At 37.8% G+C, this 21,883-nt stretch overlaps 1 protein-coding gene across 1 annotated transcript in view; it reads left to right on the top strand.

Moving 5' to 3' along the window:
• ASCC3 (activating signal cointegrator 1 complex subunit 3) overlaps nt 1-17,283 on the top strand; it is a 605,262-nt gene extending 587,979 nt beyond the window's left edge. Inside the window, exons 39-42 of the mRNA XM_075202837.1 lie at nt 2,781-2,931; nt 7,574-7,783; nt 13,517-13,692; nt 13,858-17,283. Coding sequence (XP_075058938.1) covers nt 2,781-2,931; nt 7,574-7,783; nt 13,517-13,692; nt 13,858-14,005 — 685 coding nt within the window. The 3' untranslated portion in view covers nt 14,006-17,283. The remainder of the gene's footprint in view (nt 1-2,780; nt 2,932-7,573; nt 7,784-13,516; nt 13,693-13,857) is intronic.
• Nucleotides 17,284-21,883: the final 4,600 nt, after the last annotated feature.

The following is a 21,883-nucleotide window of genomic DNA, read 5'->3' as shown; positions in this document are numbered from 1 at the left end:
GGATGACAGAAGAATTTTTTCCCTGGTGAAGAAAAACCCCTTCACAACAGTTGGCCAAATCAAGAACACTGTTCAGGAGGTAGGTGTATATGTGTCAAAGTTAACAATCAAGAGAAGACTTCACAAGAGTGAATATAGAGGGTTCACCACAAGATGTAAACCATTTATGAGCCATTACAGTTCTGGAACAACATCCTATGGACAGATCAACTTGTACCAGAGTGATGGGAAGTTAAGAGTATGGAGAAGGAAAGGAACTGCTCATGATCCAAAGCATACCTCCTCATCAGTGAAGCATGGTGGTGGTAGTGTCATGGCGTGGGCATGTATGGCTATATATATATATATATATATATATATATGTGTGTGTGTGTGTTTATATATATGTTCAGTCACAGACACATGTTAATGAGAGGGTTGTTGTCTTGTGTTAGCTGTGCCAGAGGGTGGTAAAAGGGTAACCTAGGGAGATTAAGAGAGTGGTTGAGGAATATTATAAGCTTGTTTGAAGAGGTAGGTTTTCATAGAACACTTGAAGGTTTAAAGACTAGAAAAAAAGTCTTGTGGTGCAAGGGAGTGAATTTCACAAAGAGGGTGCAGCCCGAAAAAGTCCTTTAACCGAGAATGGGAGGATGTGATAAGAATGGAAAGAGAGACGCAGATCTTGTGCAGAATGGAGGCGTTGAGTTGGGTGATATTTTGAGACAAGTGAGGAGATGTATGTTGGTGCAATTTTGTTGATGGCCTTGTATGTTAGTAAAAGAATTTTATATTGTATTCGTTGAAAACAGGCAGCCAATGACTAACAGAGTGGCTCAGCAGAAAGATTTGCAAGGAAAGTCAATCTAGCTGCTGCATTCAAAATAGATTGTAGGGGCTCGATTCTGATTTTGGGAAGACCAGTAAGGAGGGAATTGCAATAGTCGATGTAGTCGAGAGATGATGAGTGCATGAATTAAAGTTTTTGCAGTGTCTTGTGTGAGATATGTACATATTCTGGAAATGTTCTTTAGATGTATGCAGCTTTATGTAAAGGTAGAGTTGATGTGGGGAACAAAGGATATTTGTGAGTCAAGGATTACATCTAGGCAGTGAGCTTGCGGATGGGATTTGTGGTCATGTTGTCAACAGAAAAAGAAATGTCAGGTTTATTGTGTTTAAACATTTTTGTGTCTTTTAACTTAGAATAAGCACGAGGTATCTGGAAAAACTTCACCATGAACATTTATGGTTAGGATTTCTCACTTGCATGGGCATAAAGTATTCTGAGATAAATTAACTTAATAAACAATGAGTAACATTCCACTTTGCTAATAAAGCATAGTTATCAACACCAAGCGTGTGTAATTAAATCAGTGCTAATCTTATCTTGTACTATTGAAAAATGCAACTTTCTGAGCTTTTATACATTATCATTTTTTTTAACACATTGGATGAGATATTGGCTAATATATTTTATGAGTTTCTTAATATATTTAGGATCTCACTATTTTGATATTTGAACAATGGCGTTTTACATTCATTTGTAATATCAATATATTTATTATTAGTCAGTAGTGATTGTCAGAGTGCACATTGTGAGCATTTTTTCATATACTTTTGGTAACTATTAATATTTTACCCCAGTGCACTGCTTCTAGGTTACTTTTTCTTTAAAATGATTCTCTTTGCTTACTCATTTAATTGGTTAAATTGTTACTATACCTGCAATATATTTCAATATTATATTCATATCCAGGGTTCTATAATAAGTCACCCTTTTTTTTGTGTCTCACACAAAGATGAAGTGCTATTACATTACAAACATTGTTATTGCTGTTTTTGTGTATTGCTATTATTTATTTTGTATTTATTGCCATCTACCATATATTATAGAGCTCTACTAATGAATAAAATATTAATGTATTTATGTTCTTGATAATTTTCAAACCTGCCCAGTGGGAGACAGGTAGTGGCAGTATGATAAGTAGGCATGACTTGACTCAATGTTCACAGAGGTGTGTGGTTGGATGACACGATTTGCATCATTACCGTAGGTCCCTGCCCGCCTTGCTGGCATGTAAGTGGCTTATGGGAGAGTTTTCTGTTCTCTCAGGAGTCCAGGAGATCTCCAGGACCTTGTGTGGCAGTATGCTATAAGTATAATTAAAAGGGTAAACTTTAGATAAGAAAACAGATATATCCAATGCATACATTGAACATTTGATCAGCTTAATATATAGTGAAATTGTACTACTAAGTTGTGCAACTATTCAATTAAATAATGTGTTTTAATTCTTTGACACAATGGTAATACAACCTTTTGGTAAAATATGTTATGCTAGAAGCAGCTATTGAAATGAAGGGCTATGCAGTGGAGAAAAGTAGAATGTTTCCCCTTACTACTTTTAAAGATAGCAGTGAAGGTATTGAATAAAAATTGCATGTTCAACATTAACACATACTACTCATAAATAAGGACTTGAAGGATTTAGGTGTAAATTTAGCTAGATTATGACATTCTTACATTAAAATAAAGTTTGTGTCATGGAAAATGAGCTAGTTGGGTGGAAAAATTAGTCCAGAACAAGAAATGGGAATGTGTTAAGGTGTAGTATTGGATTTCATGTGCAAAAAATTACATATGTAAATAATCACTTGTTCTTCTTTCATAGAAAAACTGAACTTTCTTTGGGGTATATGTTTGTGATGATTATACACTTGTTAGATTATTTGTTAAAAGGTTGCATGTATTCTGTTATCACTATCATCATCATCATTATCATTGTTTATTTATATAGAAAATGGCACTCAGGAAAAAGGATTAGCAACTCTGAAGATGTCGCAGGACCTATTGAGTGTCTTCCGGAGCTGATAACTGCATGTCAAAACAAAGCAGATGTTTTCACTTCTATTGTAGAACAGGAGCTCCATGCCATGCAAATTTCCCAGGTAATTCTACTGTGTCTTTCACAATCTTTTACTGCAAGGGACAGCCTTACTGAAGACAAAAGATTCATATGTTACTTCTCAGGGACAATATTCACATAGGCCACTACTTTTCAGTAGAATAGGTGTCTAGGAAAGCATTGACTGATAGGACCCCCATGTCCCCAGAAGAATGCACAGGATGCTACTGCTTATGTTCCACTACCATAAGAGCCAGCGCTACCATTAGGCAAACCTAAACAGTTTCCTATGGTGCCAGTGGTTAGGAGGAGGCACCTAAAAAACTGAACATAATATCATTTATCCAGTGATTTTAATACCCCTTGTAACCACCACAGGGAACGCTGTATGCTGATGTGAGGAGAAGCAGACAGCTTCTTAAATGTGAAGCTGCTGCTACTCCATGTCAGTAATACACAGAGAGTGTGGCGCTTGGCTATGATGCCACACTCCCAGTCTAAGGACCTGAGGATGGAGGCTCCACACCTGAGTGGGTGGAGGTTGTCCCCAGGACTTTGCACCAGTCCTGCTTTCCAAACAGATGTAACTGGTCATTGTGGAGAACCAAAGGAGACATATGGAGTTTTAAAGTGTCTCGATTGATTAATACTTTCCTATTTAATGGTATATTCCAATCTACATGTATATTATGCTTGTTATTAGTTCCAGAAATATTTGTGTTTCTAATTATTTAGTTTGTACCTGTCCCCTCTATGTTCTTAGCTGACAGTTCTTCCTTGATGCCATTCACACTGCAGGCAAATAACATGGAACTACTATTTTAGTGCTGTAGAAAGAAAGTTGAATCTTGCCATACAGTTTCAGACAAGGAAATAAATTAAGCATATTAGTATAGTCTGTATGTAGTTTGGATTCTGTCTCAACATTTGCTCTTGTCATGTTAAGTGGGTAAATTCTTCAGCTACTGTCGCCATGTAAATTGCATTTTCAAGAAATAATTGCGCATGTTCTAAAAAAAGAAAATCACTGTCCTAATTTCTACATATTTTCATGGAATTCAGAACGCTTAAAACATAGTATTAATATATTCACTTAAATTTCCTATGACATTCACATTTAACTAGACTTGCTTGTTAACCAACAAAGAACTGAATTTATGGCAATCCACTTCATTAGGTGCTTAATATAATATTGCTTACACTCATTAAGCTGTTTTTCCTGCACATGAAAATGTTTTCTCCACAGCCTATTATGTGCTTTTCATTAGGAGAAAACATTTTTGTCTAGAACATCTTTGTCCCTTGAGTCCATACAGTATAAAATTCTATGCATCAATAAATTGTACACCCTTTACAATACCGATCATGATCAGTAATTACTGTTTTCACTTATTCTCAATGCATAAAAAGTGAATAATTGATTTTTTGCAAAAAATAATAATGCAAATCTTGGCTCTTAGACCAAGTAATAGGATTGGCCATTGTCTGGCCAAAATTAGATACTGAAAGGATAGGTTCCTCTTACTGCGCACTGTATGCACAGCTACTGTAAAGCTGATGCGAAAATATTGCAGTAGCAAATGTACTTTATCATACAAAATTCATATGTCCTGTAGTATTTCTGTTTAGTTTAGTGTACAATTTAATTTATATAAACCTAATGTCTCTACAGTAAATAAAGACATTTATAATCTGGGAGTTTTGTCTGTAGAACATTTTACAAATAGTTGATGTGTTTTATTCACAAAGTAATTAAGGATTTGTCATAGTTGATGATATTAATATTCTATGATTGTTCAATTTTTTTGTGATCAATTTCTGTGGATTCAGATCCGTAACAGAGTATGAATGAATAACATTTCACTAAATCCGATTAAATATCTACATGTTTAACGCAATTACTCTTAAAAAAAAAAAATCAGAATAAAGGTTATTTGTGTGAATTAGAACAAGATTTCACTTGCCACATTTCTGCCGTAATGTAAGTTGAGCTCACAAGTTTCAAATATGATGAAAAATTATCAGGACATTGTTATAATTAGCTCAGGGAGAACTCGGAAGTAAACTTAACTAATTTATTTGCATAAATTGTCATTCTGTTATCTTTAAAACCAAATGCAAATTGGCTCTGTCTGATATGATGATGGTTATTTGGCTGAAAAACACTTCAATTTGCGTAGCAATCTGGTGCCGGCTCTACTGTGAGGCAATCCCAGGTAACATAAAAATTCTGAATTATTCCAGAAATTAGCAGGTTTAAAGCATCAATTTAAGTGCTAATTGCAGTAGTAATGAGAAAAAGCAGTACTACTGCGAGATTTGTATATTTTGCCACATCAGTATGCCTTCAGCGCCTGCTAACTGGAAGAGGATTTGGCTGCTAATTAAATAATTGTATGCATGGTAGCGTCCTTGTCTGATTCAATAGATGAAGATTAATCCTCAGATAAATATGTTTGGCTGGTGTTCATAGTACCTGCAAAAATAGCTGGAGTGAGCATATATACCGTCTCCCTGCATTTACATTGTCTGTCTGGATATATGAAAAGATAGATGTATATATCTACAGTATAACAAACTAGAAGCTTCTCGGCTTTCATGGAGAGGCTTGTAGTAAGAAGAGCCTTCCTTATTCCCTACTCAAGCAATTTAGCATTACTACACTTTATATAACTAATTGTAAACAACATTGATTCAGTTTGTTGTTAAAATACTATAATCAGTTGGCATCTTTCTGATCGTTAAATGTATTGTAATTATGTTCTATATTCTTTTCTCTAAATAATACATTAAGCACTATGAAGTAACAGAAAAAATGTACACCATCTTAATTATGTGTACTGTGCCCTGTCACGGGCAGGCTTCTTCAGACATAAAATGTAGCAGAAACCTACCCAGATGAGTGCACAGAATTATGAAAATGGTTTTCAAATGGTGATTGTTTTAGATGTACACTTTATTGATTACAGTTCCTTGTAATGCATATGCACAACATAAAGATCATGAGGTCATGATCACAGGCCCAATTTTTAAAAAAGCCTATGGGGGGTATTCAATTGTTGCTTTTAACGCGCTAAAACAAAAAAAAACGAGCGCTCGAAAAAAAATTACAGTTTATACGGTAATATGCGCGTAAATACCGTTAATACGGTAGTTTACTCGCTGAATTTCATCTCGCAGCTCCCATGAAATTTGGCGAGTAATTACCGTATTAACGGTAATATTTTTAGAGCGTTCGTTTTTTTTTTGTTTTAGCGCGTTAAAAGCAACAATTGAATACCCCCCTATGTGACTATAGAAAACTGTTTATAGCATGTAATACTGTAGTACTAAACAAGGGCAAACAATCCTACAATGCTATGCACACCAGTAGCAGATCCGTGCAGTACCCTTTCACTGCTGCTCTGCGGAGCAACTGTGAATAGAATATACCCCCATCTTTCCCACCCGCAGAACAAATTGTTAATCTTATAAACACATTTATAAGCTTTAGAATGTCCGTGATGCGCTACTGCGCATGCGCGGAATCCCGATAACCTGAAGTTCGGCTTTCCATCGTTACTTCCATCAAGAGAGTGAAGGGGACAGTTGCAGCTTAGAGAGCTGCGTGGCCACAATAATATAAGTTCCCAAAAACCATCTATTGTGCCCACAAACAATATTAGAGGAGTCTGCCACAGTAATAGACTGCACGGCTGTTCAGTATATAGTAAAACCTTCCTGCTTCTGTATATCTACATAAGAGTGCATCACCACCAGCATATCTATATATACAAGTGTGTACTGCATATATCTGTATTGCCTGATTGCTGTAACTGTTGTTACTGCTGAATACTGCTGTACTACAAGCAACTGTGAGTACCTCAATTCATCTGGTGTTATCATCTTTAAATAAACAGCAATCTGTTTAATTTACAAGAGCATTGTGGCTTAACATCCACATTAACACCGCTGAACACCTTTAGTGACATCAGAAGGTATAACCAACAGTTCATGCACAAATTACAAATTTTAAAAAATAAATTGAGACAATTTCTGGACCTTTTAAAGATCCTTGTACGAGTCATACTTACCTACTCTCCCGGACTCCCGGAAGAGTATGCAATCTCCCGGATACTGGGGGAGGCGGAGCTTAGTGACGCAATCATGTCATTATGCCCTGCCCACCGCCATTCAATGCAGTGAATTTTATCTTTTTGTATAGTAGTGGATGGAGCTATGGTGACCACGCCCCCCTCCTCCCCCCCCCTACACTTGTCACATGGCCTGTCCTCCTGGAGAACAGGTTTTAAAAGTTTGCAAGTATGTATATAACTGTGGTTTATGAGAGATGGTATAGTACATCTTTGAAAGTCCATTGTGCCATCTGTTTTTCATTAAGCTATCTTAGTAAGCAGTACCTTTACTTCAGAAGCACATGGAATGTAAGGTTTGCTATGATCCCTGGTTTCAATGGTGTATACATAATAATAGCGTTAGTTAAAAAAAAAAATAGAGAAACGTCTCTGAATAATTAAATATGCTGCAGTGGATTGGATGTCCATTAAATCTTTGAAAATACAGGTTTAGGACATGTTCTCTTCCTTTATATAAATATAACTCGCTGCCTCTTTTTTATGTATTAACAGCTGTTTTTTCATATTTAGTATAGTATTTTACACTTGTTATTTCCTCTCTTGTTTTAGGCATGGGCCTTTGTGTCAAATCTTCCAGTGATTGATGTTCAGTTGAGCATTAAAGGTTGGTGGGAGAATCCAGAACAAGCAGAGAATGAGCTCTCCATACCTATCGTCTTTCTAGGGGGGGCACAGGAGAAAAAATGGCTTACATTACATGCTGATCAGGAATATGTGCTGCAAGTCAATCTACGCAGGATGCGTGCAGGGTACAAGAAGGTACGGAGCTGGTGACTTTGCCTCTACAATGAGCTACTGAAATGTTTTTGGTGATTATGATAAACAACATGATATATTTAGTAATATGCTTTATTTTGTCCTTTTGAAAACCAGTGTTACCATGTATTACATTTATTGTATTTCTACAAACACCTGATGTTTTTCCTGTGCTCCTCATTTAAAGATATTCAGCTGTTTTCATAGTTAGTAAATGAAAAGGAGTATGAGAAGACGATCATATTGTTTGTAAAAGTGTCACCACTGATTTTCTGAGTTTATTTACATTCATTTAACTCATCCAGGGGTGTGGCCAGGGTTCCCTCTGGATACGTGCATGGATTTATGGGGAGATTATGGGGGAGTATTAAAGATCGATTTTGTTCAGCAAACGCTGTAATCTAGTAAATAATACTTTTATTCCCAGATCAAATTATGATCAATTAAAAAAATATATAACTATTGATGTTTGTAAAGTATTTCAGCTTTATCCTGTTAATTTTAATATGATTTCCAACGTGTGCACTGCAAGCAAATAACTCCTTTGAAATTGCCACTTGAGGGTCCCTGATTTTTTGCTTTCTATTGGTAGCCACAGTCCAGGAAGTGTCTCAGCCCTTTTTAGCTTAAAGTTGGTAGTTTTTGGGCAGGAGCACACTGTTTTTTTGCACCCCACCCTCCACCATAGAGGCTTAAACCTTGTGCTTACAGCATGGCCCGGTTGTAGTTAAGAACAGGGTGACTCTGCTGCGGGTTTCCCTGTTAAATATGGGATCCAGCCCAAGCTGCTTAGCATGAGACTGGTTTACACTCTACAGTGTTCTACCCAGAAAATATTGCCAGCCGGGTGGCATTAAGAAGCAGGCTGGTGCGGGCAGTTTTAATACTTTGCAATAATAATGTAAAATGTTGGCGGTTATTGCCCACACCTGCCAGGCCTGGTGGTCAGTGGTCTAACAGTCTAACACACACAATGCTTGCCGTAGTAAAAACAGCTGGTAAATAGGTACTGGGGAGAACACTGATCTAGCAGGGAGACCTCCTACTTTTTATCCCCCTGTTGTGAGAAGCTGCCCAGGGTATGTAGCCAGGGGATAGTTTTTACTATAGCATAGCACCACACACTCATGCTCTCCCTCTTTCAGTGGAAACCAGTCCATGCTAAATTTGGGAGTTGGTAAGTTCACTATGCCCAAATAATTATTTATTTTACAATTATTTAGACTTCAGGTTTCCCATTCGTCTCATGGGGTTTCTGCATACAGCGCACACGCTGGAAGTCCCATTAAAAAGAATGGCTATTGAATGGGAAAGCTTTGTACATGCATACAAGTTTTGGGTTTTTTTCCCACACTCATCTCACTGCAAACTGTGAGTTCATTTTTGGGGATTTGCCTTTACTGAATTGGTGGTTTGCAAATCACTGAAAAATATCATTTTACATGGCAAGATGTGGAAATTTCCCTTTACTAGATTACCCCTACCCAATCTAACAGGGAGGAATGACATGTACCATACATGGACATGATGAGGTGACATGCACAGTGCATGGACATGACGAGGTGACATGCACCATACATGGACATGACGAGGTGACATGCACAATACATGGACATGACGAGGTGACATGCACTATATGTCAGTATCACCTGTATGCTGATGACATTCAACTCTACATCTCTTCTCCCGATCTTTCCTCCACCCTCCTGTCTCGGGTATCTGACTGCCTCTCCGCCATCTCCTCCTGGATGTCTGCGTGTTTTCTTAAAATCAATATCTCCAAAACGGAACTCATTGTCTTTGCTCCGCCCAGACTCCCATCCCATCACGACCTCTCTATTGTCATCAACAACACCACCATCTCCTCTGTCACCCAACTCTGCTGCCTAGGCGTCACCCTTGACGCCTCTCTCTTTTGTCCCCCACATTCTTTCCCTTGCCCAGTCCTGTCGCTTCCAACTACGCAACATCGCCCGCATCCGTCCCTTCCTCTCTCAGGATGCCACCAAAACCATCATCCACGCACTCATCATCTCCCGCCTGTATTATTGCAACCTTCTCCTCACTGGCCTCCCCGCTCCCATCTCTCCCCCTCCGCTCTATACTCAACGCGGCTGCAAGACTCATCTTCCTCTCACGCCGCTCCTCCTCTGCCTCCCCTCTCTGCCTCGCCCTACACTGGCTTCCCTTCCCCTATAGAATCCTCTTCAAACTCCTCACCACCACATACAAGGCTCTCTCCCACTATACTGCCCCCTACATCTCTACCCTCCTCTCCATACACACTCCTGCCCGCTCCCTGCGCTCAGCCAATGATCGCCGCCTCTCCTCCTCTCTTATCACTTCTTCACACTTCAGAATCCAAGACTTTTCCCGTGCAGCCCCCCTTCACTGGAACGACCTCCCTCGCTCCATCCGTCTCTCTCCTACTCTGTGCTGCTTCAAACGTGCACTGAAAACTCACCTCTTTCGCAAAGCCTACCAACCATCTACTTAACCACCTCACCTCCTCCACTTGCTCTCCCTTCTCTCTTCTGGCTCCCCTTGTGCCTGGATCTGTCTACCCTCCTTAAGGATGTAAGCTCACATGAGCAGGGCCCTCTTCCCTCCTGTCTCCTCACCTGTTCTTCGGCTCCATGCTTATTGCAGCAGCCTGCCTGGAGTTTCTGAAGTATTGGTATTTTGTTTATTGTTCTGTACTGTTTCACCCTGTATAGTCTACTGTTTGTACTGTGTATGGCACTGCGGAAATCTTGTGGCGCCTAACAAATAAATGATAATAATAATAATAATAATATATACGGGGTCTGTATAGTTTTTTTTATATAGTAGTGTATGCAAAGCCTTATATGATTACAAGTTACAGTCAAGGAAGTATTGCATAATGTAAGTGAATTTGCTTGAAAGGAACAAGAGGAAATAGTTGTTTCCTGCCCGAACAGCTTACATTCTAAATGGAAATATAGAAATACATACCTATTATGGCAAAATGTGTGTGAAATTTTGAAAATAGGTGCACACCGTTCACTGCACACACCTCTTGTATGAATTTATTGGGTAAGAATATCTCCAATACAAGACCATGTTAGTGCTTCTGCTTGTCTGTGATAGGCTGTTCATTGCTAGTTATGTAGTGCCATGACCTGCTGTTCTGTTCTGCTGTGCAGTAGGTGTGTTTATTTTCAATAGTTTTTGCGTACAAAAATACATAAGCATCACCCCAAATAATAACACTGTCAATTTGCATAGTTTCACTCACTGTAAAAATTAGCAACAGTGCACTATGCACATCCCTTAAGTCTTGGTTCCCTGCTGTTTATCTATCCACAGAATTTTGATAAACAAAAGTGTTTTCTGTCCACCCACTTTCACACACAAAAGTTTTGAGGAACATTGTGTGTGGCTGTAAGTGCAACAGTAGACTGGTTGGGGCACCTGATCTAGGGGCTTGTTAATTACAGTATAGAGTTCCAAATGTCGCTAATTATAGATTATTATAACATGTGTTTTTATAATGTAGTAGTTTAAAGAGTAATGGAGCACAAAACTTATAGTTTAGAATTCAGTGAAACTCACTAAGGTAAGATGAAATGTGGCTTTCCACTTTCCAGGTTTGCACTGGTCCCCTGAGGCCATCCACAGTCCAGTACTGTTCTGCTCTATACTGCTACCACAGGCCTAGCAGCAGGGTTGATGATGTCCCTCTCATGTGAACTTCCCAGTACAGTAAAGGGGCCTGTCGGATCAGGGAAATTGAAAACCCATTTTATCTTAGTTTACTGAATTGCATTTTATGTTGAGTAATTTATGTTTTTCAGGTATGTTGCTGTAAACCCCTTAAAAATAATTAATTACCCAGCATAGTATGTTTTAAACTAGGAGTGAGCCCTTAGCATTGGCCCACTGGTTAGGGGACTCTTAGAAGTGCTAGAACTACGGTGACAGCTTCCGATTCCAGCTCAGGGCCCAGCACATTTTAGAATTCGGTCCAATTTGTCCAATAAGTATATATAGTGTGTAATATGAACACTATACACCCAATGTATTTCCACATTGGGTTTTCCTCAGAAATCAGGCGATGTCATTCTGACATCACTGGGGCTTTGTTACATGCCCTGTAGCCATGCATTCATAGATGACACGTGTGACTTGTCAGTTAGCATTAGTTCACTATTACAAATAATAAGTTGCACCCCCCAGCCCTGACATGGCTATATAGCCCCCATCTCCTTCTCCTTCCACTTCCCAGACCCAAAATTATATCACTAATTTTCTAATGCATTTTGCATAAACATCACCCAGAATACATGCAGTACCAGGCCTCCCAAAAATAAATTCCTGCACCCCATTTTTTTCTGCCTACTTCTGGATTTCCACCTCAATATGTGCAAATGCAATATACTTTCATAGGAAAGAATGTTACAAAGTATCAATATCCTTATACTCAGGAGAACTAGCCAGTTACATTTTCGTAAATGTATTGGGTTGCCACGGATAGCTTTGGGAGACAAGTTTTTCAGTCAAACAGATGCATCTCTAAAGCATAAAATAAGGTTGGGCCATTAAGAGGCAAAAACCCTTTAATCACATATACTGAACACCGAGAGATGTTTATTGCACATTAGTTACTTACTGTCTAAGGCTGCAACTAGTATAACTCATTCTTACTCAGTGGCGGAACTATAGAGGGTACAGGGGGTTTAGCCACTATAGGGTCATGAGGTGAGTGGGGCCCAACAATAGCTGTGCCACACACTGCTTATTGTATCTGTACAAAATAATGTAATTTTAGAAAGAATAGCCTAATATGTGGAATATTTTAAGATATATTTTCACTCAGAAGCAATTTCTGTACTTTAAACCAGCTTGGGTATATAGGAGTCTATTTAACAAAAAGCAGGGATAGAAGAGTGTCTCTATCAGCGCATCTCGCAGCGAAACTTTTCTATCACTGCTATTTATTATTAAATGGTCCCCTGGGCAACTGAGTGATCCTCTTCACTGGCCAGTTGAAGTAAGCTGTAAATTGTTATAATATGGCACCCAGTTTACCAAGTAAATTATCTTCTATTGGAATATAGTACAGGTAATATAAAATATACATAACAATGGACTGGGGTTAAAATAAACATACCTGTCATACAAAGCCCACCAGCACACATTTGTATACTTTCCAAAATAAAAAATAAAAATTATGTTACAGAGGGCTCCATTGCCATACACTGGGTGGCTTGTAAGTATTTTGCTGACATTGTCGACCCAGTTTTATGCTGGAGACCATGTACAGTGTGTGTAGTGCCTGCAGCAGTGCAGACCATGACTATTTTATTTAAGCCATGAGTGAGAAGCTGACTTAGGGCTGATTAGACCATTTTTAGCCCTGATTAGTCCACTTATACGCCCAGACTTAGAGACCCTTCTGGAAAATGCCTATGTTGTCTGATTACCTGTCCGGGCGTGAATATGCACAAATATAAAATGCATAGCAGTTTTCTCATAGTTCAGAATACATACACAACTACTATTTTAAGTATATAGCCTTCAAGTGATACGTTTTTTATAAAAATAGGATATTTGATAAACTAATCACTGACTGTGAGAGTACTGGTAGTCTCTTCAGGTTTATTATCTACTAGTTAATCTCTGTTTTTTTTGAGTACTGATATATAAATTTTGCATATTTCTAAACCTTCATTTTAATTATATATTATTTTAATTGTATTGTATTCATTTTAGGGAAAGCAGGACAGTAAAGCAATTGCTCCAAAGTTCCCAAAGGCAAAGGATGAGGGATGGTTTTTAATCCTGGGTGAAGTGGATAGAAAAGAACTTATTGCACTGAAAAGAGTGAGCTACATAAGAAACAGGAGTACAGCATCCATTGCATTTTACACTCCAGAGAGTGTTGGACGGTAAGTGGTGGATACTTTCATAACATAAAAATAGTATATTGCAGTAATATTAACAATTATTGTTAATGGATTATAACTTTATATTCATTTTAATGATTTGAATTTGAAGGCTAATGTTGATGCTATCAAATTCCTTAATCTTATTATTTGATTTCTATTCCCTAGGTGCATCTACACTTTATATCTAATGAGTGACAGTTACCTGGGCATGGACCAACAGTATGACATGTATCTAAACATTATTCCAGCCAGTGTTTCAGCCCAAGTGAACACTGAGGTCTCTGCTTCCTTGAGTGACCTTGCACTGAAGTAACCTGATCTTTCTAATTCTACCAAGTTCATTCTGAACTGCACATGAATTGCTTGATACTTTCTTCAGAAGAGTCAAATTTCAATCTCAACAAACACATACGTTTTGATTGGAAATGCATTGGTACATTGGCCTTATTTATAATTGTCATTTGTGAGTTGTATGTGTGAACCATTGCTGCTTTATTTAAATAGCACAATATGGAGAAGAAAGTAAGAAAATGATTAACCTTGATTTATTTATCAATGGCTGATCTGTAGGGACTAAGCATAATTCTGTTTACTTTGATTAATGTATAAAGGAATATAAATGTCTGGTTTCACAGAAGTATAGAAATGATCTACAACAATCTAAATTACATAACGTAATAAAAACACGCCCTACAGGTATAGGTAAATAAAAATTAATAATAATAATAATATAGGTAAAAAATGGACCATTCCTATTCATGCTTTTAATAGAAATATCAGTAAAAAAATATCAAAATTTAGGAATGTTTATCAAAATGATTTAATAAGATGATAATGTGCAATGTTAGGTTTATGCACATGGATTATATCAGTTTAAAGACAACCTTTCAGCTGTTGTTGAGTGTTTGCCATGGTAATCTGTGACTTCTAGTTCCACAACAGCTTGACAGCCACAGTTTGTGAAGCCTGACTTGCGGAACATAAAAGTACAGTAATATATTATACGATAACTGGAACTTTTCATACACAGTGCCTCAATGTTTATTATTAAACCGGCTTCATATTCTCAGCTGTTTTCAGTTGAAGTATGTAATGGTTTGTTCAACCATGTATATCAATGTATATGACAGTGGATGATTTCAATAGTTTGCTAGCTGCAAAACTGCTCAGTCAGCTTAAACTTGTACAGACCATAATAGACTGCCTGCCAATCACAGTCTTTGGGATAATATTTGCCCTGTGGTTATGGATGTGTTTTATCAGATAGTTATTTATCTCTGCATAGGAAAAAATGAAAACAAACCCACAATGGTATGACCTATATAGCCATGTTTTCTGCCTTTATAACACACAGTAATGTAGTACCACAAAGCCGTTAACTTGCAAAAATGTGCATGGCAGCCAACTTTTTCCACTCACTCTATATTATGGCTACTGTTTTACACTGTGTGCTTTCACAATTCATTTTTTCAGGTCCATGCTTACCAAAAATACCTTGCTAGAAGACGGAATAACTGCAGTTACATCTGTGGATTGATAATGACAGTGGGCAACAAAGATTTTCTTTGTGTTTTGCTCACGTAATAGGAATCTGGACCAGTGGTCTTCAGGCCAGTTTGCTTTCACATACTTTTGGTTATCAATCATTTTAAGGGAAAAATATTATCAAGGTACAGTTTTTTGTTTGTTGGGCAATGTTAAATTGGAACTTTGGAATTTTTAATTAGAAAAATTGGTTTGTTGTGATGCGACAATTGTAATGTACATTTATTTGTGCTACATTACACTTCATTCACTGAATTTAAAAAATACACCTGATGGACATTGATGCTATCTTTTTGTCCCCTGGCAGATTCATCAGCAGCAGTGACCATGTGCTTTTTTCAAGTTCTGGTAAAAATCAGATCAGGACTATGTAAGCAGCATCATAATAATAAGAATCACAATAATAAAAATAAAAAAAAACATTAAGCATTAAAGCAACTGGGTAATAGAAATGTGTAGTGGCTGTTTTCCTTTGAATGAAATCATAATGATAATTTCCCTTGTAATGGTGAGTATTGGTTTAGATTACAGGACTTCTCCTGATGGTTTATATACTGTTTATCTCATTACACTGGGAAAACCCTTTTGAGTACACAGCAAATTCAACCTCCAAGGGGAATATGAATTTTAAGGAATATGCTTGTGATTTAATTAGCAGGATAAACCATACAACATATACACTGTAACGATCAGTATATAAAGGAGTATCACCACATATATGTACCCACAACCAGGTGTGCATCTGCATGTGCTTTTGTCGCTCTTTATCTAATTCAGGTATCAGCTGATTTGTCTATTGGGATATAAACAGTGGAATCAAACCGTATAGAAACCAATATAGAGTGATCCCACTTGTTTCTTATTTATGTCACTTGTGCAGAAATTGTTTGAGAATTGTGACTAGATTTCATTGTGATTTGCATAAATTATGCAAATTAATTGGGTTTTTTTGTTTGGGTTTTTTCCCTTCCATACACCACTCCAATGCAGTGTTTAAGGAAGTCCACCCAAAACTATAAATTTAATACTGGCCTATGTTTACTATCATCCGATTTGCAGTTCGCTAGAACTGCCAGGTCCTTGAAGCATACAGCAAACCTAATCTACTCACGCGAATACTAGTCCCGTATGCCTGATTGAAACAGGCAGAGCGGTTGACAGTGGTCTACCCCTCCATACATCCCACTCCATACAAATGACGCCTGCTGTTGGGGAGGAACAATGACAACAGCTCTTCCTATTGTTCAAGGGTATTGGGTCTGAATTATAGCAGAGCAGCAGGGAACAGTCGGATGCTCTACAGACTGAGTAGTTCAGGCAAACAGCTCATCCCAAATATAAACAACACCAAATTTAATCTTAACCTAATGATCTACACCTAAAACTAGATTGTACATTTTTGTTGATGTTCTTCTTTTTCAGGCACATTTTCTATTCCAGTTGAAAATGAAGGCTTCCCATGTAGTTAAAATCCCTTTAGATGTTTGAAAGCACATGATTGCAATCTCACATGAAAATATCCCAACCATGGCTATTTTATTTAAAAATTACTTTAAAACAAAGTTTAAGAAAACCATAGCAAACCAATGTCTCTTGTGCCTAAATAACTAACTTGACTACACCTGTTTTTGTTGTTGGTTTTTTTTTTTGCTTTGTTTTTTTTCTTGATTCCAGATAGACATATCTATGAGTGGCAATGAGTAACCGAAAAACTACCAAAGTGTGGCCAAAAATGTTTAAAATGTAATTTATGCCTTGTTAATGCAATATAATATTTGCCAATTTCATGCATTCTAGCTGTACATTAACACGTTTTTGTACTATGTATTTCTATATTGTACATTACAATGTGACATCTTACGAAGGACCAGTAAACTGTAGCAGATTTGGCAGATTGAATTGCTTTGAACAGTGTAATGTGTCTTTACACTGTTATCTGTAAAACCTAAATAACTGTAGTTAAGATTTAAAACAGTATGTTGAAATATTTCAAAAAGGATGATAAAAATAATTCTAGCTTGAAAAAATAAATTAATTTGGTGCAATCCCGTGCATTTCTTGTCTGTTTTTGCATTAATTGTAGTTTCTGTACTTTACATTACTGTGATTTAAACTTAAAGTACTTTCAACTATTCCGGTTAAAGAAATAAGGAAAGAAAATTGTCTATTGGCCACTGGAAGGATTCTTATGCTTTTCTTTAAAGGGTAAAGCTAAAGATGAAAGATAAGGTAGCCTACAATAAAAAATGGAGATGAAGACAGAACTCATCAGTGAGAGGATGTCGCAGTTATTTTGGGAATGGATAGTTTAAATGAGGAGTACAATTACAGTAGACGGAAGCCAGTAATTTTTAAGTGTCCATGTCAAACTGGAAATAGCGTTCAAAATGTTACAAGAGCTAAAGTCCTTGATCAAGAAATGGAAGTAACGATTGAGTTACTGATTCTTAACAATGTTATAAAGGGTATACTTTGTAAAAACCCTCAAAAAATATTGGCTTTATTCAAATAGCAGTTTTCAGTTAAATTATTTATAAGTCTGTTTATGATTTGCTAACATTGAATATACTATGAGGTAAGGTAATGATACAGCAGTATCAAACACCTAATATGTTTACTTTATACATTGCCATAAAACAACAACTCGAACAATCTACCACCTATAATTTAAGATTCCTCAACTTCTAAAATAGTACTTTTTTTTTTTAATCTGGATGTAAAATTCACTTATGGGTATGCTGCTAGTGGTATTCTCTCATGGCAAGTAAATGTGGAGTTGTAGGTGGTATTAAGAAGGAACAGTGTACAAATGTAAGTACAACTCATTGCTAGACTTACACACAGAGACTTTCAAAGGTCTGTGAGTCTGGCAACGGACAGGCTGGCCATCTGCCCCCAGGCTGGCACAGTTATTCCCCTTTGGGGCCAGCCGGCTGCGTGCTGCATGGACCTGACTTTTCAGCTGCCAACCAGGTTCATGCAGTGCTCTGCCGTAAAGTTACTGGGTATGACAGGCCCAGTAGATGGCTGTTAATCGCTGATTGGTGGATGGCACTGGATGTTCACTAGAGTATAGTGATGTTTGCACACACTGTGGTGAAAGACTAAAACCCATCAGAGAGCAGGAAGCAGTCAGATTCCTCTACAGCAGGCCTGTCCAACCTGTGGCCCTCCAGGTGTTGTGAAACTACAAACCCCAGCATGCTTTGCCGGTAGACAAGCAGCTGATAGCTGGAAGGGCATGCTGGGACTTATAGTTTCACAACACCTGGAGGGCCACAGGTTGGACAGGCCTGCTCTACAGCGTGCAGAGAGACAATCAAAGACCACAGGAGGAGTAAGTCCTTCAATTAAATCATCCCCCAGAGATCTGGGGTCTGAATTTTAGCACTGCAAAGTTTATGGTCAGAGGGAAGTATAAAAAAAATAATACTAATTAAATTGTCTGAAGTTATTTATGATTACCGTATTTCCCCATGTATAGGACGCTCCTCTGTATAAGACGCACCTATATAAATCATGTGAAAAAATTGAGGATAAACATTATCCTTAATTTTTTCACAGAGTATTTGTGCAGCTTATACAGAGGAGAGACAACGCTATAGTGATTTCTGACTTACCCTGTCAGATGATTCCTCTGTCCTGTAAAGTCTTCTGTCTTCTCTCTGTCTGATCCTGATGCTGGAAACCTGATTAAGGTCCTCTCTGCGATGTCCGGATGTCCTTTCAGGACCTTGACAATCCTTTCAGGACCTCAAGGTCCTGAAAGGATGCCTTTCACGACCTTGTCAAGGTCCTGAAAGGACATCCGGACATCGCAGAGAGGACCTTAATCGGGTTTCCAGCATCAGGATCAGACAGAGAGAAGACTTTACCGGACAGAGGAGTCATCTGACAGGGTAAGTGCTACTACCCCTGTATAAGACGCACCCAGTTATTAGACCCAAAATTTTGGGGAAAAAGGTGCGTCTTATACATGGGGAAATACGGTAATATTAATGGCAAATACATTTCAAAATGTGTAAAGGTACTTGTTATAATTAATAAGCGCAGTTAACTTGATTTAATAGCAATGTGGATTAGTAAAATATTACACTTCTGAATCTGATTTAATGCAGATCTGGTTGTGTGCGTGATGTATGTGTAAAACCCAATTACATTTGCCCATTTCCATTAATACTTTACATTACTTAAGTTGAACACCTACATTCCACTCTTTCTGTATGTTTTTAACTGACCACTTACACTGTTCAAATTGCTAAATTTGAACAGTAATGTAATGTAGATTAATGGTAATGTAGATTGTTTGTGTACCCATATAAGTATTCTGTTTGCATGACTAAGAGGAGCCAAGGGGTGGCTTTGTGATATAAAATATACAAGTTCACTTCTTGCAGTAAATACAGATAAAACCTGACTTTGAATAACATTTAGAACACCTATAAATGCCCATGAAACCTGACTAGTGATTATAAGCAGATGGAATAATTAATGAGGAAAGTGCACATTTATGTTTTGTTCTCTGTTTTATACTTATTATACTCGAAGGATTATTTGCATTTTACACGGTTATTATGAATGATCTTTAACACTGAGGTTCATAGCCTAATAAAGTCTGCTAAATGAAATCATTATACCACACTGTTTAAAAACATTGTTAAAATGTAATAAGAGCATAACAATACCTTTTTTTGTCTAAAAGAATTCCTCACTCATTTTTTTATTTTAACATAATATTTATTTACTTATATTTTCTACTGTGCAGTCCTTTTGTATCCACTAACAGTTGATATACATTTCACTTATATTTTTACTAGGGCTGACAGGGTGGACCTCTTATGCCACCCTGTGCGTGTGTTGCTGGGGGAGCGGCTGGGCTTGCCTTGCCACTGTCCCCTTTTCTTTTTCCCAAATGCACCCTCTAACTGCAGTAGTAGGGGCTTTTGCTGCTGCCACCACTAGGCTCCTTAGCGGCACCTAGAAACACGTCCTTCTGGGTAACTCTCGATGCTAGGGTACCCCTTTGCTGGTGCACCTGGCCTCTTGCCTTCAGATCAGGGATGCTGTGGATGGTTCCGTTTGGCCTATCACACTGACCAGAGCTGCAGGTGATGGACAGAGCGTTGGTACTGGAAACAGGGTTCCAACCTCAGAACAGCCAGTTAACAGATTAGATTGGGTCTAATCTGTAGGATACAGGAATTACAGCAGGTAAGTAGGCATCAAAACAGGTTCCTTAAGCAGTGATGTTTATTAGCTCGGGAAGTCCTAAAAGGGACAGTTACACACTAGTTTGAGGTACTAGTGATATCCAGAAAGTACAGATGGTATAATAATACTTATTTATGTTCAAACGGTGCGCTTTTTATACAGATCTACACAGATACCCTGGCAGGAGGTAACCCAGCCTCCTCCCCTCTAACCATTGTTGCTAGCAGCAACACTACATCTGAGGTCTTGCATTGAATGTTTATCATCAGGATATAACATTTCTCTAATCTTGTTTTGAATGAAATTAAACTTGCAAAATTCACATTAATCTGTGATCACTTGCATTGGGAGTCTGCCAGCAAGTATAATTGCCTCCTCTTGTCTTTCAGGCTCAAGAGACGTTTTGGTCACACAGCAACGAAAAGTTCTAATTAGCATGAGATTACCTGCCTCTAGACAGTTGCAAAACCCAAACATGACAATACATTTCCACACATAGCAATATAAAATGATAAGTACATTTGCAATGATATACAGAGGTCCACTACACTCCTAATTAAAATAAATATCTACAATAAGTTATTTCTACATGATCCTGTCCAAATAAGTTATTTATAAGTGATCCAGCCATACTAAGGATTACTCTATTGTTTCAAAGTGCAGCAAATAGACATGAAGTAGTGTTTAGAAATATACTATCGCAATGTAACATAAGTAAATATGCAAATGGACAGGGGCGGATTAGAAACTTAAAGTGGCCCTGGAATTTTTTATGAAGTGGGCGGGACCAAATCAACTGTAAGTGGGGCCAACACAAAAGTTGGTGGGGTTTAGAACTTTTGAAATTTGGTTGTAGTAACATTTAGAAAAATCTAGATGTGATGGCTTAATACACAGAGGGTCATTTCTCATGCAATTCAGGGAAAAGCTGCCAGTCCTGTGTTATAAAAATACAGGAATTATTTTGCATTATCTGCGACTGATTTATGTCTCTGCTCAAACGTGCTTAGTTGCCTACCAACACATCCTTCCAAAATTCCCTACATACAATCATAACTGACTTTAGTAAGTTTAACTATTGCAAAACATGTTGGCAGAATCATATTTGATCAGTCTGCCAGAGCAGCATACACTATATGGGCAAAAGTATTTGGCCACACCTGTTAATTATTGAATTGAGGTGTTTCAATCAGACCTGTTGCCAGAGGTGTATTAAATCAAGCACCTAACCATGTAGTCTCCATTTGCAAACATTTGTGATAAAAAAAATGGGTCATTCTGAAGTGCTCAGTGACTTCAAGTGTGGTACTGTGATAGGATGCCACCTTTCGAATAAAAGGTTCGTAAAATTTCATCCCTGCTGGATATTCCACGGTCAACTATAAGCGATATTATTAGAAAGTGGAAGCGTTTAGGAACAACAGCAACTCAGCCA

This window comes from Mixophyes fleayi, chromosome 3, assembly GCF_038048845.1.
Source record: "Mixophyes fleayi isolate aMixFle1 chromosome 3, aMixFle1.hap1, whole genome shotgun sequence".
NCBI lineage: Eukaryota > Metazoa > Chordata > Amphibia > Anura > Limnodynastidae > Mixophyes > Mixophyes fleayi.
The sequence above is the reverse complement of the archived record's forward strand: the minus strand, read 5'-3'. Positions and strand labels throughout refer to the sequence as shown.